The sequence below is a fragment of the Vanellus vanellus genome, assembly GCF_965231255.1.
Source record: "Vanellus vanellus genome assembly, chromosome: Z".
In the NCBI taxonomy this organism is placed as follows: Eukaryota; Metazoa; Chordata; class Aves; order Charadriiformes; family Charadriidae; genus Vanellus; species Vanellus vanellus.
This window is the reverse complement of record NC_138908.1, coordinates 57,121,117-57,140,470: the sequence shown is the minus strand read 5'-3', so window position 1 is coordinate 57,140,470 and position 19,354 is coordinate 57,121,117. Positions and strand designations below refer to the sequence as shown.

The following is a 19,354-nucleotide window of genomic DNA, read 5'->3' as shown; positions in this document are numbered from 1 at the left end:
CCACAGGTTTTATCAGATCAAAAGCTGAACCTAAACCAAATATTGAATACACTGCATAAAAAGAGAAAGTTTATGTAATATGCAAATTATTCTCACTCAAAGCACTAATAAAGCCTCCTTTAATACTGTGTGATGTTTTAGCTTTGTCCTTCCAGATAGACTAATTAAAAGCTAAAGAAAAAAATACAGATCTAGAAAGCATGACCAGTGATAAAACTGGGTAGCTTGTTATGGCTAGACAGAAGATTAAAGAGTGACCTTGTTACAGTTACCAGGTAAGTGGAAATGCACACAAGGCTGTAAAAAAGAGAATAATGAACTGTTCAACAGATCTATGGGCTTTATTACAAAACATGCTAGTCCTGAACAGCAACCAGCGTGACTTAGACTGGCGTCTGGGAAACTATTTCTTGGCTTTACCACACCACTGGAGAGTTCAGGCAATATAACCACACATTTATTAAGAATGGATGAAGTATGGGTTATCCCGTCCTGTATCAGAAGGATCAACAAGATGGCCTTCCTTCCAACTCCTATCAAATCATGCGAAACGTATATCACAAAGAAGAGCAGAAGAGATTAAGTAATTTCATTCTACTATACTCCAAAAGTTAAGATGCATCTGAATTAAGTAGGAAGATGTATAGATATGTGTTCTGCTATGACAGATTTTTAAACTATTGCCAACACAAAGCAGTACAGCAACTTGATTTATTATATGCAGATTCTTCTGCATTGTTGCTAAACAGTACACTGGTCCAAAATTACTAAAATACTTAAAAAACTATACATTATGTAAACAAAACATAAATAAGACAGCATAGTTCTTTGTACATATAGTTTAGTACAGATTGTTAGGAATTCATGAATATGTACAATTCTATTCCATAGACCGCATTTTTACAATGCGTAAGTATTTGTTTTTTACAACAACAAATCAAAAATAAATCTGACAACTAAAAAGGAGATAGTGTCATAAACACACTGGCAAACAGTCCATACTGTAAGATGGAACATGTGCAAAAGGCTAGATTTCTCCAAACTAAAGTTTTTAATGAACTCATTAGTCATTTCTGACCTTTTACTAAAGAACTCTCTGAAAACTTCTCTCTGACAAACTAAATATATTTTTCTTCCTCTTAATCCCCATAGGTAAACAAGAAAGAACTGTCGTTTTCAGTAATTTGGAGTAAATCAACTGTTTCAAACAATGTAAGAAATTATTCAACAGTTACAACTTCCAAAGTCAGAAGAATGCCCCAAAATTTCAAAGTGGCTCATTTGTGGTAAATTCAGGCTGCAGCTTTGTCAGGTTTATCAAGGGAAGATGACTGAGATGCAGGGAAGACAGTGGTAGGATTTCTGCTTGTGGACACAACAACAGGAGGCAGTGATGAAGACAGGGAAGAAACTTTTGATGCCGGAGTATTTATAGCATTCAAAATGGCTCCCTCTGGACTGACCAACAGTTTTTTGATAGAAGTGTCTAAGTGAAGCACTGAAGTGTTGCTTGGTAAATGGGAGTTCAGAGGATGAACAGCAGAAACCACAGAAGATGTATCTACAACACTAACAGGTGGTTTTATCACTGAAGAGACAGACAGCGTCGCTGGAGACAGTGGAGCACACGAGCTAGCTGGAGTACTAAGTATCTGGGGTGTTGCATGTACAATGGGTAAAGCATCTGCAGACCCAAAAGAGTTCACAATTTTTGTAGAGCTTTTCACAGGATGTTTTGGTATTTGCCAACTTAATGAATTACCTGGTGCTAGCATGATTTTTGAGGTTATTGGATTAACAATTGGTACACCTTGAGCCTCTTGACCATGGTTAATTGTTAAAGGAGGAGTCTGTTTTGTATTACAAGAGAGAAGGAGAACATGGCTGCCAGCTCTAAGGCCTTGTGGAGGAACAACAAAACGAGTACCATTAATCATTATCTGAGTTCCAGGTGCCAAAGGCATACAGGTGTTAATGACTATTTTCTGTTGAATGCAAGGTTCATTCAACTGACGTCCTGCCTTGCTTGTTACAGCTGGTGAAGCTGCAGACATCTGAAGGGTAGAAGCACAAGTGTAAGCATGACTTTGTTTCTCTGTACTGGGAGGCACCTGCTGGCATTGCAGGGAAGAAAAACTGGGAAAACTGATGACTTTACCTGTATTTGGAGATGGAGGGGACAACACACTCTGAGGCTTGTGAATGCCTGCATTATTTGGCATGGCAGCTGAAACTCCTGATGATTGATAATGAAGCAATGTGGGCAACTGGCTTTTTGGTACTGGAGGAGGAGCTGGAACTGCTGCCAACTGAGGAACTGTATGTAACACTTTGGGGGGGGTGGCTACAGATCCAGGCAAGCTAATCACTGGAAACTGCAAAGCAGATGCTAAGTTTTGAGGAGATACTGTTGGTTGTGTTGTTGAAATCAGCACAGATGAAGCAAGATGTCCTGTTTTCACAGTTGATATACCCACAGTATTTCCAATATTTGATGTACACAGTTGATTATCCAGAATTGGCCTTATTTTTGAGGGATCATTTCCATCAATCAAGACAGTGGGTTGTGTCACAGAAGAAGTCCCACCTGATGGTAATGAAACAGATTCTACACATGCATTTGCTGTTGTTACTGTAAAGGCATTTTCAGCTTTTGTTGCAATACATATGGATTCATTAACTGAGACAGCACTTTGACTGACAAAACTCGGAACAGGAACCAAAGTACTACTATTTGTCAAAGACAGCGCCAAGCCCATGCTCTTTATATCTTCTCCCTTAGAAACAGCAGAGTGCAATATATTAACTGGTGGAGCCTGTTGTGCATTGCTTTTAGTATTTACAATGGTTTGACCTATATTTAGTCCAATTTTCACATCTTTTACTTGAGCAATAGTTGGTGATGAATTTATTCTTATTGGTGCTCCAACTGTAGATGGAATCAGAACCAACTGTGGTTGCTCTGTGGCACTAACAAAAGTTTTGCTTAGGGAAGAAGGAAGGTTACATTTCAATGACTCTGCAACTAGATTGGCAGTTGATGGGCCATTGGCAATTTGTGTGTTAATGAAAACCAGCTTCTGAGCATTAACACCAGTGGATGACAGAGAGGGTATAATACTGACTCCTGATGCCCCACAAGGTGATAAAATAGGTGCATTTGTGACTAATGTAAGTTTCTGGACTGGAGTACCACTGATTAAATCTCCATTTGTTGATGAATTAGACTCAGATTGTATAACAGGATTTGTTTTAGTTTTAGTATCACCTTGTTGCTGCACAGAAGAATTTGGAGTTATGACAGAGTTATTTTGTCCAATGCTAGTCCCACTAACAGGGCTGTTTGGAGTTGCTGGCATCAAATTGCTAGCTAATGAAATGGAGAATAAAGAAGGAGAGGACACATAGCAGGAGTTCTCTGTTACTTGACCCAAAGTGCCCCCAACAGCAGGCTGCTGTAATGTGAATTTGATATTTTTCTCCATTGCCTGGGTAAAATCAGCTGGGAAAGCTGGAATGTTAACAGAAGAAGCTGTTGAGGAGGCAAATCCAGAAAGAGATGATTGTCTAACATGTGGGAGACCAGACGTGGCTGTTGGTACAGATGAAAGAGTAGAGCATGATAATGCTGTGGTTTTTGGCACAAGAAAGGCTTGAAGTTGAGGTGCATAAGTGAAAACTGAACTAGAAGACAAACTACTAGGTGAAATCTGGTCTGGGTTTGTTTGCACTTTAACAATTCCTGTGTTTCCACCTCGCGTTGTGACCAGAATAGATTGTGATTCTCTTATACACACAGTCTTCAGCTCTTGCCTAGTTTCAAAGGAGTCAGTTGTCTGCTGTGATTCAAGACTATAACAGGCAGAAGCAGTGTTTGTAGGCCCACTTAATGCTGTTGCTGGTATCAAAGACTGACTAGCTGTGGAAAGAGCAGGTGAAGTCAACGACACAGGGAATGTGGCAGTTGAAACTGTAGTCTTGATTTTATCAGTTTCAGTTTGGCTCACCTTAATTGTTGATGATAATAAGTTGCTTGCTGAAGTTACAACAGGCAATGGTTGTGTAGTGTTCATGGGACCAGTCACTTGTGACAAGTGGGTAATATTCTTGTTAAAATTTGTACTAGGTGCCTGAGTAGTAGCATTTGCAGGGCCTGCTACCAGGACAGGTGTTAAAGAAACACTGACATTTGCTATTTCTGGTAAAGTTATACAGTGCAGCTCAGATGATTTTTGTTGTAGTGACTGAATGTCTTTAGTCACCATTTTTCCTTCCTTCTGCTGAATAACGAAATTCTTAGGCAAAATAAGAACTTGTTGCATGACTTTTGCTCCAGTTTTAGGGTCAATCACAGGTTGCGTTTGAATTTTTAGAGAGCTGTTGTGAAGGTCTACTGGTACACAATGGCCATTTGGCATTTTGTATACCATTTGTAAAGAAGTCTTTGAACTGGTCTGGCAGAGCAATGCTGGTTTTACCAGTGATGATTCCAAAGGTGATAAAACTGGCTTTTCAGAAGTAGGTACATTTATGCCAGCAGGAGGCGACAGTTGATTTGTTAAGGTCACTTTGTTCCCAGTATTCTTGGCAAGCAAGGCCTGGATGGGTTTGGTCCCTTTCAGAAAATTTGATACTGATGTTGCAGGATCTGTCAAGGAAAATGATTCTACAGTTGACCCTTCAAATTGCTTCAGCTCAGTCAAACTATGACCTGGTTGCAGGCTACTTTCTGAACTCTGGACCCCAGCCTCATTAGTGCTCAGCTTAGCTTTCTTCCTTGGTGAAAGCTCATTAGTGCTTTGATCCAGACAACTATTTTGCTTGGACTGTCGTTTAACACATTTGGGCAGTGTCTTCTGTATTTCTTTAGAAGTCGATTCTTTTTTTGGAATTCTGTTCTTTCCTGCAGGTAAATTCATCTCTAATAGCTTCATTTCATCTGCAAGGATATTAAAACAGAAACTGTGTTTTACATGTTTGCAACTGATACCTCTATATAACAATTTTACAGTGTCTAACTGAAGGCAAAATACTAGTTTGCAGGTGTAAGAATACGTGGAAGGAGAATGTCTGCTCCTTTAAGGGCATCTGGTCAAAGACCTTTTTCAATGCAAAAAAAGGGGTAATAAGGAAAGGAACTCATAAACAAGAACATACAGAGACACAAACCTGACCATCATGGGAGATGGTGAGGAAAACCAAACCTGGTCATTCACACTAATTGATGAAGGCATGTGAGAGTGTAAGCATGTTTATTCCAGCAAGCTTATCTCATCAAGGACCTGGTTAATTGGGACACTGATGGAAAAACAGGAAAGGCAGAAAAAAAATACAGAGACACAGGTCTAACAAAACAAACATAGAGACAATGACAAGAAACAGCCTCAGCAATGACAAGAAACTATCAAGAAACTGCAGGTGTCCCTTCCAGGAAGATTAATCTGGACTTTTCAACTCGTAAGGATCGTAAACCAGGGGAGATGCTAGACACTGGGCTGGGAGGTGTGAGGGAATCAGTAGAGCTATACAAACCCATGAAGGGATGTGCAGAGGAAGGGGGAGCTACAAGTACAGTGCAGGAGGTCACAGCCTGTGTGCCTGGTCCCAACTGCTGGGGCGTAAGTGTCGTCGTCTTCCCCAAATCCAGTGTGTGTGGGGGCAGCGTGTGTGTATTCACTGGCAAACTTCAAGCTGGACTAGCTGGTGAGCAGGGGAGCCTGGGGTCTGGGCTGGCATATCAGGCAGACTTGTGAGTGTAGGGTGCCTGGGGGACAAGGTTGTGAATGCCACATGTTTCATACTGAGCATTGAGCTGGACCAGCCAGCGAGCAGCAGATGCATGAAGTGGATAAGAGGGCCCAGGATGCAGGCAGGGGTGCCAGGCTGGGCAGAAGGGCTGTGTGTTGACGTTTTGGCAAGGTTTGGGCAGTATGGGGCTGCAGGGGGGCCTCTGTGAGGAGGCCAGGAGCTGCCCTGTGCGAGACCCAGCTGGTTCCAAAACAGATCCACTGCAGGACATGGCTGAGCCCGTCAGCTAAGCTGGTGATGCTTCATGGAAAATGCTGTGCAAAGGAGTGTGACAGAGAGGAGTGAGGAAAAGATGTAGGAGAAACAACCCTGTAGACACCAAGGTCAGTGAAGGAGGGGAAAGATGTACTCCAGTCACTGGAATGGATTCCCCTGCAGCCTATGGTGAAGCAGGTTGACACCCTCCCATGGAGGACCACGCTGCAGCAAGGATCTACACTGCAGCCTGTTGAGGACCCCATTCCACAGCAGGTGAATATACCCTGAAGGAAGCTGCAGCCCACGGGGAGTCCACACTGGAGCAGGCTCTTGACACGAACTGTGGCTTATGGGGGACCTACACTGGAGCAGTTTTACCCTGAAGGGCTTTAGCTTGTGGAGAGGACCCACGCTGGAGCAGTTGTGAAGGACCATATCCCATGAGAGGGACCCCACACTGGAGGACAGCAAAAGTGTGAGGAAGGAGCAGCACAGACTAACTGTTATGAATTGACCTCTACCACCAACACCCATCCCCCCTGTGCCACTTGACAAGGGAGGAAGTAGAAGAACTGGGAACAAAGTTGTGCCTGGGAAAAAGGTGGAGATGGGGTGGGGAGGGAAGGTATTTTAGTTTTTGGCTTTGTTTCTTACCATCCTACTCTATTTCTCATTTGCAATAAATCAAATTAATTTTCCCCAACTGAGTCTGTTTTGCCTGCAACAACTGGTGAGCTATCTTCTTGTCTGTACCTTGACCCATGAGCTTTCCCATCTTATTTTCTCTCCCTGCTCTGTTAAGTAAGGGTAGTGACAGAGCCGCTGGGCAGGTGTTTCACAGCCAGCCAAGGTCAACCTACCATAAACATAAATTGTGAGCAGACTTACTATGCTATCACAGAAATAGGCGAGTGCAAAAATGGCAAAACCTTGCATTAACCAGAATTTTCATCTTGGTCATGTCTGCTCACTTCTAGTCTACACCCATCAGATATATATCACAAGCTATTATCACAGTGGAAGTTCATGTAAAAAGTAGGACACAAGCTCACGTGGAAAAGGACAGAAGCTCACAAGGAAAAATTAAGCTCCTGAATCAACTTGATTCAGCTCCTGAATCAAGTTCAAGCTACCAAATTCCAGTAAGTGCTTACCATTGTCTGGGTGATCTTTTTGGGGAACTTCCACAAGTTCTGCAGACTCTGAAGATTTATCGCATACTACCACAAAAGAATCTTTGCCAGAATCAACTTCACTTTCATCGTTACTCCACAATTCTCTGGTAAATTTATCAGGGTCTGGATGTCTTTTAAAGTCATCATAGTCTTTCTTCAATCTAGACCTTGAAAATAACAAGACTAACTTTACTAAAGAACTAAAACCTAAAGTTTTTAACACTTTTTAAATTTGTATTTGCTGCCACACAAAAAGCTGCTGTGCCCTTCAGAAAATTTCGATGTAGCTCTGCCTGCAAAGTCTCTAAACCCCAGAAAATATGAAGTGACAGTAATGCCTCTTCCCTCACCAAAACTGAATTCTATGTCATTAAGTCCTCTAACAAGAGGCACAAAGACTGAGGCAAATATGAACATTACTGTTTTACTGCATCAATCTTCTGTTTCTTCCTTCACCTCGCATTGTGACATATACACTTGCATTAACTGTAACAACTCTACTCTTTCCTCTGAAGGCAACCCCAGCTACAGTATTAAGTAAGTCTTGTTTTTCTTAAATGGACCATGCTTTTGGCCCAGCTATGGGACCATAATGTAACTTTCTCCTTTAAGAAAAATTTTTTATCTCTGGGCCATTAGAACAGCTAACACTGCCATTTTCATAGACTCACACTCCACTAAAGAATGTGGCGATGATGGAAACACATAGCTGCTTTACTCATTTGAACACTGTTCAGAAACACAACCACTTACCTTGATACTCCTAAACTGCTACATACTTCCATTGTCCCTTATTCTAAACCATTGTTTAGATGAGATCTAAGGGGTATTTTAGTGTGCACATACAGTGAACTACAGGATTCAGCTGGTGGATACCAACACAATATCCAGGAGGACCCTTTAGCAAACAAATAAATAGAAACTCTATATACTGGAAAGTGAAATCCTTTCTAATAGTATTACTATCTGCCACATTTCCAAAATGAGTTTGAATTGCTACACACAGGAAGAAATGAAAAGCTAATGAAAATTAACAGAAACTTGAATAGAAATAGAAACAAGCAAAACTTGTACTTTGGTCCATTATTTAAAGTAAAATGTTCAACAAGATCCTAAATTTCTAAATAAGAATTTTAATTTGTGCATGATAGCCATAAAATGAGCTACTAAGGAACCAATTCTGTTTACTGTCTTTGGTGCTATGGTGCGTTTTTTGCTTTTTTTTTTTTTAAAAAAAACATAATACATTTTACACTTTTCAGAATTAGTTCTGCACCATATTACTGTGTTTCTTCCTTCACACTCAACATTTAAGCAGATGCCTAACTTTACCTATCATTTGACACAGAGTTCAAGTTTCTAATTATTATTTGCTTTTTAAATGTCTATGTGGCAAAACTAAGGTATGATTCTAGATATAGCTGTATGGCTAACAGACAACAACAGCACCAAGCTTCAAGACACAACGATGATACAAAGTCAACATCCAATCTCTCCAGGATTTATGATCTGGGTAGTATCTTCACTGCTATCAACACCTGCCCTCACTAGATTTAAATCAGTCAACACTTCACTGATATTTCTCTGACACACCTCATTCCAGTTGCATTTCAAATTTACAGGGTTACCAAGACCTCAAAACAATGTTTTAAGAATTGTTTTGTGGAGAATCCATTAACAAACAAATTAGGTAGCTTTAGACACTAAGTAGCGTGTCAAAGTATTCTAAGAAGCCCTAGTCTAGTTTTCTAGGTACAGGTTTTCAGCAGCTCTTACCCAAATAAACAGCAATACAAATCCTAGCTGCCTTGTGATACAACTATTGATAGGCATGCTTAAGGATTCTAGAGCATTTAGAGGAAAAACAAGTATTAGGGGGTTAAACTCAACTGTATTTACAGACATAAAGTAATTCTTCCAACTAAAGCACTGCCAGTGCCCCGCTGCTCTCCTCAAAAGTATTTTCATTTAATTTATTTGAGAACCCAACTTATTGATCAGTTTTTAAAAGGTGAATTTTGTTCTGTTTTCCATCCCATGCACTATTGTTAAAGAAAGAGCAGCTAATTACCTGTTTCTTTGAAATGCTTTCATTAACTTTGGTTCCCATGGTAACAGTTCATTAAGCAGTCGTATCAACGTACCATGCAATTCCTTTACTGCTTGCTTCCGGTGGTACCATCTTCCCTGCAAACATAAATACCATTTATTTATCATTGCATAGCTTTTTATATTGTGTTAGTACTACAATCATCCTGGTACACTAATACAGCACATGAGGAAAATAACTGGAAGAAAATATTAGTAAGTTTCACAGTTATATCTACCAATATAAGACATTAATATTTTCACCTTTTTGTACTACAATGTCCTAATTAAAAAAGCAATACTGCAAGGATGTTCACTTTTTACAGGTCAAACTTAAAACTGAAGCAAAATCCTACAAACATATCATGTATTTAAAATTACTTAAATAAGTAACTAACATAGGTAGCAATCCATTCAAGTCAGGGAAACCAACCATGTATGTACCCTTTTAATAATTAGAGATAAAATTTCTACAGAAAATCTTACCATAATCTCTTTTAACATAAGTGATATAATTTATATTATTTACAAAAACAATTTACTACAATTTTCAGGGATAAAAACTACAGTTTTTGCACTTATTTTTTTCTTTTATTCAAAGTTCTAGGTAAAGTGTCTTTTAAAAATTTTGCAAATTGGTCATTTATGAAGGAACAGGCTATGCAGCAGAGACCAGTTTTCCAACATAAAAGCTTTAAGCTTTTAACTCAAATGTATAATTAAAAATAGTTTTCTTTTCCAAACTGATATATGTAATCTTATGGTCTTCTATGTAGAATTCAAGTTTTAATTAACCTGGAAAAGCTGAAAGAGGATAAAAGACATTGGGAAATGACAAGTAGCATGTATATACAGATATACAACACGACCGTGACAGCCATAATGCTGCAAAACACATCTCTTAACATTCTTAGATACCCCTTATGTCTTCCCAAAACTTAATTCTCTAGTGTATTACATAAAAGACTGAACAATGCATATATATGTAACAGGTACAAAAAGAGAAGTGGTATACTCTAGTACTTCTGCCTCACTACTAATTCTGTGTGGTTTATGCAGATGAGGATTTTATCTTTTGGCTTGTCAGAGAGCATGTAAGACAGTAAAGACATTATGGTTCTGCAATAAAAAGCAGCAAGACTTGGGAACTTATTTATTTCATATACATATTTCGCTTTTGATAGCGCTTATATCGTTCACAACTTCCTGTGGTCCAGCACACCAAGAAATGTAGTGCAGGAAAAGCTGGATAAAGCTTGACACAGTTGCTTTTCAGCAATCTAAAATAATGATTTTTCTATGGACTTTGGAACAATTCCTTTCTACACATTTCAGCAGATCTCTCCAATATACAGCCAGATCAGTCAGGTTGAATGCTCGTTTGAAGACCAGGTATCTATTATTTATGAATAATAATGTACACATTACATAACAAAACAAATAGGTACTCCTTCATTCTTTAATTAAATTTACAAAAGCAAAGATTTTAATGCCATATTACCACATAATGGTTAGTGTTGAGCACATAGATGAGACAGTAAACTGTGTCCCAATTTCTTTCATTTATAGCCTGTCATATTTACACTTGTAATGCACTGCAGCATAAAACCTGCCACTGAGCACTGCAAAAGAAAACAGCCTTTGTATATACTGTAATGTAGAGGACTATCAAGATATAACAAAGCTATGTAGGGGGAAATTTAGAAAAGCCAAGCTCAATCAGAACTCAGCTTGGCCACTGCAGTTAAAGACAATAAGAGATTCTTTCAGTATATCAATAGAAAAAGGAAGACTAGGGAAAATGTAGGCCCACTGGTGAATGAGACAGGTGTCCTAGTGGTGGAAGACACAGAGAAGGCAGAGTTACTGAATGCCTTCTTTTCTCCGGTCTTCACTGCTAAAGCTGTCCCTCATGAATCCCATACTCTGGAGGCAAGGGAGTCTGGAGAGAGGAAGATTTTCCCTCAGTTGAGGAGGACTGTGTCAGAGACCACTTGGCCAAGCTGGACATTCATAAGTCCACGGGCCCTGACAGGATGCACCTGTGAGTGCTGAGGGAGCTGGCAGATGTTATTGCTAGACCACTCTCCATCGTCTTTGAAAGGTCATGGAGAACAGGAGAGGTGCCTGAGGACTGGAGGAAGGCCAACATCACTCCGATCTTCAAAAAAGGCAAGAAGGAGGACCCAGGGAACTACAGACCGGTTAGTCTCACCTCTGTCCCTAGGAAGGTAATGGAGCGACTCATTCTGGATGTCATCTCTAAACACGTTGAGGAACAGGAAGTTATTGGAAGTGGTCAACATGGATTTACCAAGGGTAAATCATGCTTGACCAATCTGATAGCTTTCTATGATGTTATAACTGGTTGGCTGGATGAGGGGAGAGTTGTAGATGTCATCTACCTTGACTTTAGCAAGGCTTTTGACACTGTCTCCCATAACATCCTTATTAGGAAGCTGAGGAAGTATGGGCTAGATGAGGGGACAGCGAGATGGATTGAGAGTTGGCTGTGGGACAGAACTCAGAGGGTTGTGATCAGCGGCACAGAGTCTAGCTGGAGGCCTGTAACCAGTGGTGTCCCCCAGGGGTCAATACTTGGTCCAATTTTGTTTAATATATTCATTAATGACCTGGATGAGGGGACAGAGTGTATCCTCAGCAAGTTCGCTGATGATACCAAACTGGGTGGGGTGGCTGACACCCCAGAGGGCCATGCTGCCATCCAGCGTGACCTGGACAGGCTGGAGAGCTGGGCAGAGAAGAACCTAATGAGGTTCAACAAAACCAAGTGCAAGGTCCTGCACCTGGGGCAGAAGAATGTAAAGCACCAGTATAGGTTAGGGGTGGACCTGCTGGGAAGTAGCTCTGAGGAGAAGGATCTGGGGGTCCTAGTAGATAGGAAATTATCCATGACCCAGCAATGTGCCCTAGATGCCAAAAAGGCCAATGGAATCCTGGGCTGCATAGGGAAGAGTGTGGCCAGTAGGTCGAGGGAGGTCATTCTCCCCCTCTACTCTGCACTGGTGAGGCCACAACTGGAATACTGTGTCCAGTTTTGGGCTCCCCAGTTCAAGAGGGACAGGGAACTGCTGGAGCGAGTCCAGCAAAGGGCAACAAAGATGATTAAGTGATTGGAGCATCTCCCTTATGAGGAAAGGCTGAGAGAGCTGGGACTCTTTAGCCTGGAGAAGAGAAGGCTGAGGGGAGACCTTAATAATGCTTACAAGTATCTAAAGGGTGGGTTGAAGGAGGATGGAGCCAGGCTCTTTTCAATGGTTCCCAGTGACAGGACAAGGGGCAATGGGCACAAATTAGAACACAGGAAGTTCCGTTCAAATACACGGAAACACTTCTTTACGGTGAGGGTGACAGAGCACTGGAACAGGCTGCCCAGGGAGGTTGTGGAGTCCCCTTCTCTGGAGTTTTTCAAGACCCGCCTGGATGCAGTCCTGAGTAATGTGCTCTAGGCAATCCTGCTTTAGCAGGGGAGTTGGACTAGATGATCTCTAGAGGTCCCTTCCAACTCTGAAAACTCCGTAATTCCGTGATTACTACAGAGTAAAAACAAGAAATTACTAACTTCTGGGACTTGCTTATCTTTAAATAAGGCTAAGGTCTTGGCTTAAGTAGAAAAAAAGAGTATTTACAAGCCAGATAAATATCAGCTGACCACTGAGTAAACCTTGAAGTAATAACTGTAACAAAAAAATAACTAATCCTCTGCCCTCCAAATTCTAAAGCTAGTTTTTAGCAAAAATAGTGTCCTCTGGATATAATCTCGGGAAAACTCCACATTTGATTCCAAATAATTTTAATGCAGAACTTATAGCAACATAATTAAAAAAAAAAAAAGTAAAGTAATTATTTCCCTGTATCCCAGTTACTCATTTTTCTTACTGGGGTCTAGGAGTTGAGAATAAACTGGTTAGTGGAAACATACACAAATTTAAGCCATGAGAAGAATTTTCTTTCCTCAGAAATAGTCAGGACACGAAACAAATATAGGCCAAAAAGGACTGGAAAAAAAAGATCCTTCTTTTTTAAATTATTGTGGTTCAGTTGGTTTTCTGTGCAAAACCATAAGATTTCTGCAAAGCTGAGATGTTATACAAATGATCTGCTATTATTCCTTAAATAGTAAAATAGTAAAAAGGCACATAAACCAAGATGTCTATCACTTAAGATACACCACTACACCATCCAGCATTGCCTTTCCTATGCAAGTTCATTTTCTAACACAGTCCTGTGTTTTTTCCAGGAAAAAAAAAAAAAAAAAGGAAAGCAACTCAATAACAGATAAAGCTAGGACTTAACTCCCTACTTCAGCATACAACAGCTGTCTACTAATTTCTACAGATAATAAACTTGCCTTTACAAATGTCTGTGTTGCAAACTCTTCTTGGTAATATCGAACGATATAATGCAGGAGAACAGCTACAAACTGAAGCTTAGGAGGCTCAGGCTGGACCTTAGAAGGTATATTTTCATGTGAAACATACAGTATTAGAGCAGGTTGTGCAGAGAAGCTGTTGAATCTATATTCTTTCTTTCTTGTTTTCAGAACTCAGCTAGTCAGGTTATGGATGACTTTATGAGGCACTGACAATAGTCCTGCTTCAAGGTGGAGAGACCTTCAAATGTCACTTTCAATCACTGACTGCAGGGTTCCTTACGATGAAAGATAAAAACCTCTGAGTATGACCCGACATGTTATGGGATTAGCAAATAAATGGAATGCAACATCTAATGGCACAGAAGGAACAGATCACAGCAGAGCAGCCATGACTGTTCCACTCAAAGTAATCAAAATATAGCTGTTCAGGAAATTCCACGAGTGGTGGTTTAGTGGAATGTCAGGGTTAGTACAAAGGAATAGCTATTACAGCCCTGTAGTTCAGTCCTCTTGTCAACAAAGTGCCTGTAGAAATGGAGATCTGGATGCACTGACTTCTGGTGTTTATGAAATCCAGCAGGATTTTATTAGCAGACATGAACTAAAGTTAAAATTATCCATCTACATCAATCCAAGACAGTACTTTAGAGGTAAAAACAGTCTTTCTCTATCACTGAAGAGTTTGCTCTTAATAGATGTGTGAAGAAACTGTTCCCCTTCCATTTACTTGAGCTAATTCTAAGTTTAATAAAAGCCTTAATTCCAAAACTGATTATTTAAATAGAAATATCCAGTACCTAACTTGGGTGGGTACTGAGTTATGTTCTTATGTGGTCTGAAATTCGCATTCCCAGTACCACTGCTTCTATACCTCAGATCTGAGTTCTAGTTACCATCTTGTTCAAGGTAGTGACAAACAAAACAATATTTTCATTTGGAAACACAATGTATGGTATTAACAGAACGAAAGAGAAAGAACGCCTAGAAAGAGGACAAGTATAAAATGACTTTCAGCTGTGTTAAGTTACAAGTAAATTTTAAAAATGCAAACATGATAAAAGTACATTTTAGAAATGTGCTGAAAGTTTCCATATAAACAGAGAGAGACATTCAACACATTCTTAACTGAAAACTTACCTTTTAAGATAAGGTTTCTGACATCCAGAGCAGCCAGGAAATGCTGACTCCACTCTCCGTGATGCCCCAGCATACACTATTCTGGCATACTCATCATGGAACCCCAAAGCAGACTGGAGCCAGGATATGGATATATGGGGTAAGGACTGAACTTTATAGTAGAGGATTTTTTTTTTGTTTTGTTTTTAAATAAACACACACACACACAACCACAATATTATGCAGTTTTATAAGATTTTCTTTAATCTTTACTTTATATCCCAGGGACATAAAATAAAGAAAAAATAGAAATCATATAAAACCATGCAATATTGTTGAAAAGGGGTGGTGGTGGAGGGAGAAAACTTACCTTACCCTTAATAGGCCTGCTCCATTCTGCAGCGGGGTTCTGTGGTATGTGTGACATCACCAGTCTAGGGTTTTCTAGTGATGTCACACAGAGAGGGAGTTGGTGATCTGCAGCTGCTTTGGACATCAGATACCTAAAGAAAAGAGATTGATAATTTTTTCAATTCAGATATGGATTGATATTGAATGTTCTTATTAACCAATTTATGGGCCAAATACTAGGATTTCAGACACTTACTTAAATGGCAGTTTCGACTGAAAAAGAATGCATGATAAGATTATGTATTCATATTATACAAACTCATCTATAATTGAAAGTGTTTTCATTTTGAAAATGCTTAGAGTTATTGTCTACAGTAGAAGTTCCTGAAAGTCAGTATCATGTATTTTACCCTCAGCAACATCATGCTGAATATTATAAGTATCTATCAACAGCTAACCTCTGATTTTATTTGAAGACTGGGACTGAATATAGTCAGGAAGAATAACTTGTAGTAAATTATGAAACAAATTTACTCATGACATCTCTTTCTCAATTTTATCTTCGAGCATTTACTGGCAACTAATGAAAAGATGTCTAATATAAACCCTCACACTTTTTTTTTTTTTTAAAAGACTTCAGCTAGCACTTCCATGACCTACATATCTGATCACAACAAGCTATATCGTAAAAGGGTATCTTATATTCTCTTATTAAACATTGCAAACAAATGAAGTTAAAAAAAAAAGCAATATCTTGCTACCAAGAGTGTCTTTATCTTATGATTTAGTTCATTACTATGAAGTTACTTTTCATTCATTTAGCCTCATGTTCTAATTTTCTTTAGGCAAAAATACTACATGATCATCACTGCATTGATTAATCTGCCACATTTATTTTAAAGATATTAAACACAAAAACACAGAAAAAAGTTTATTATCAGCATGATCTTACTATCTTTTTGAACATAACCTAGAACAGTGAAATTATCTAGCACCGAACTATCACATTTTACTCTTCATTGGAAGAACTTCAAGATATTAACTAGCTTATACTTCTGTAACTTATAAAGAAACTGGGTGTATGCAATATCTTAAACTATTTACAAAAAAGCTGCACCTTTTAAGCTATTACGGATCTTACTTAACTCCCTTTCATATAGCTGAATTTTGCATATTCTTAACTGTGGATATACAAGTATTTCTCTATTCTTAGCTGAAAATCTTAAAATCAGCTGTTTTGTTATAACTGTGTGCTGACAGGAATGCCTTGAATAATTTTTTCAACATAATATTCTAACTGACCAAAATTCAAAGCACTGTGAAATGTTCTGAATATACAGTAGTATCTCTATGACAAAAATGTTCCAGATTAAATGTAGAAGTACACATTAATATCTTTGATGCAGAATCCAACACTTTCACATTTGGAATTGCAGAAAGGTACCTGATAAAAGTGGGTTAAGGAAAACTTCTTAGCAAACATTTATTGGAGAGCTAGCCACATGAGTAAAGGCATGAAAGATCATGGGAAGCAAAGAGAAAAGAGTTGTGTCAAAAAAATAGACAATATATATAGAAAAAGAGATACTGAAGGAGCTACAAAAAACTGAAGACTAGGACAAAAATATGGAAAGCTAGTGAGATGAGCAGAAAAAAGAAACAGAGAGACGAAAAAGTAATTACTGTGGAGATGATTTCACAATTTGAAGCCCCAAATTGGCTTTATTCATTCATATTATACAACTAAATAGCTGGTTGACAACTAAATATCTGGTTGGAATTCAAAAAGCTCCACATGCTCAATCTCTCCTCAGGAGTACAGGAAACTGCATGGATACAAATGTGTAAATTTCAGACTCAAAATTCAACATTTTGGCCTCATATCACTGTTCTTAAAAGATGACGACAAGCCAGAGAGAAGCAATAACAGACTATTTGGAAGTGACTAAAGTACGACTCAAGTTTTTGTGACAAAGAATGGAAAAAGAAAGTATCTTAGATACGCTACAGATGAATATGCACAGTAACACAGAACCTAAGCTGAAACTAAAAGAAAACACCTCAGCAGCAACACTTCAAGCAGGTCTATTAAATTTTGTTATCCTAAATATTTATTGGAATAAGGATGTCTTCATCTGCAGTTCAAACCTGCAAATGTGTGTCCAAACACAGATTTCTCAGATTGTAGTATTATTTGTTTGCATATACATTTATGTAAACATTGTAATACAAATGAAAACAAGTATAACCAAAAACTCCTTACATGCAAAAGTCTCAAGCATGGTACATAATTCACTGGGGAGGGGTGAAGAGGTCAGGAGAAGAGGAAGGAGGAATGGGGAGAAGGAAGTCCACCTCCTGCTAAAAAGTAAAGAAGATTTAACCCAGTAATAATTAAGTTTCCACAGAGCCCAAATGAGAAGACACAGTAAGTTTTTCCACTTTATTGTTTGTAAAGTTGAGGTTTGATTCACTAAAATATTAGTAAAAGCCCTACCTAGTCTATTTTTGATGGTTACGTGAATTTCTGCTGAGCATTCTTGGGAAGTCCCTGTACAGTCTTGTCTAAACACAGTTTCCCTACCAAACATTCTCAAACATATGACAATATTTCCCACTTCTTTACTCAAAGAACTATTTTATAAACTTTTATTTAGTAAATAAGCCATTTTGCATGACTTTTGCCATATATTAACTTTTTTTTTCTTTTAAGTGAAGCAAATCAATAAAAATCCTGAAAACAGTCTCTTCTCTTACTTCAGGTACTGCCACTTCCTATGAACAAATTTAACAGCAGCCTGCTTGGAATTTCAAAAAAAGCAGACACAGAAAATATTATGTTCCATCATGGCCCAATATATTCCTTTGGATAGCTTCCGTATCCTACAAATGAATTTATATCTGAGGTTCTAAATACTTCTAATGTTAACCCGTGGGTTTTTAACTCTGAATTTTCAGTTGCACTCCAAAACACATATTTTTGCAGCTGATATAGATTTAGAGCTGTTAAAGAGCTCTGTTTGCTTTCAGCCCTTCTGACTCACCTGCTTAAAAGATATATCCACTTGCAAAGATAGACAAAGACACCTGTCTTGGGAAGTACAACTGCCTAATTAAAACCTTCAGGAATAACATTAGAATATGGCAGAACCCGAAACCTTTATAAAGGAAGTTTTTACCTTTTTTACTATTAAGTCAAGAATATAAGTGCGTTACAGATCTCTGCAAAACAATAAAACCTTCAATGCATTTTCTCCAAACCCTAATTAGTTGTGAACTTGGCTGGTGTCCTTTGACTAAGTAATTCTTCTTCCCCTCACCTTTGACTGACTTTCTCTCCCTGTAGGGAGAGTGTGGTCTCCTTCTCAGGAAGCTACTGCCCTTTATCCTTTTTAACCTTGTCAGCTTCACTATGGGAATCCTGGGATCCAGCCTCCCTTCTTGCTCCTCAGACAGCTATGCACTTACCAATCCGACTTGCAGGGAATGATTCAAATCCAATGGCACTGCCAAAAGTCTTGCATTTCAGTAAACAAGGAATCTTTCAATGTTTATGTTCTCTCATAGACAATCTACACTTTAACATAATCAGGACAGGGTCTAGAATTAAGTCTTCTTGTCAAAACGCAGTTCATTTTACAATAAACATGTTTACTACAAAGTGAGCTTGCACAATGACATCTGCAAAAAAGCCCATAGTTCACTATTTGATACACGTATCTGCAATCCTGTCAGCTTCATACTACACAATGGCAAGAAGGGATTAAAAGAAAATAATCAAGTTCTGCTATGATATGCAACAGCTAAATACATACAACTGATCTACAGAATAGCTTAATTAACACTTTCACACAAAAACCCAACCACTTCAGATCACAAGGGAAGTTGATTATCTGAAAGGCAGTAAAGAGGCTTCCATTCACTCTGCAATTCCCACTGATTTTACCTGACATAGTAGATAAAAAGAAAAAATGGGATCCAAAATGTCAGAAACTGAGAGTTATCTCGCATACTGATCAGGATAGAAGGTGCTACTTTACCACCTCTTCTCATAAAAGAAATTTCGTATATTAGACAGAAGCCTTTACGGTTATCCTAAATATACTGGCAAAATGCTTCACTACAACATATGTTTGTCAAAATTATTTTTTCATGAATACCGCTGCAAATAGGTTTTGATGTGGAATTAGGCTACTTTGCATGTCTTGATCAATTTGCTAGT

At 38.8% G+C, this 19,354-nt stretch overlaps 1 protein-coding gene across 1 annotated transcript in view; it reads right to left on the bottom strand.

Moving 5' to 3' along the window:
* Positions 1 to 399: 399 nt before the first annotated feature.
* The window catches only part of BRD10 (bromodomain containing 10), a gene marked incomplete at its 5' end in the record, with an annotated part of 54,912 nt that continues 35,957 nt past the window's right edge, over positions 400 to 19,354 (bottom strand). The window contains 3 exons of the mRNA XM_082497149.1: positions 400 to 4,939; positions 7,161 to 7,348; positions 9,253 to 9,368. Of these exons, the coding sequence (XP_082353275.1) occupies positions 1,293 to 4,939; positions 7,161 to 7,348; positions 9,253 to 9,368 (3,951 nt within the window). The 3' untranslated portion in view covers positions 400 to 1,292. The remainder of the gene's footprint in view (positions 4,940 to 7,160; positions 7,349 to 9,252; positions 9,369 to 19,354) is intronic.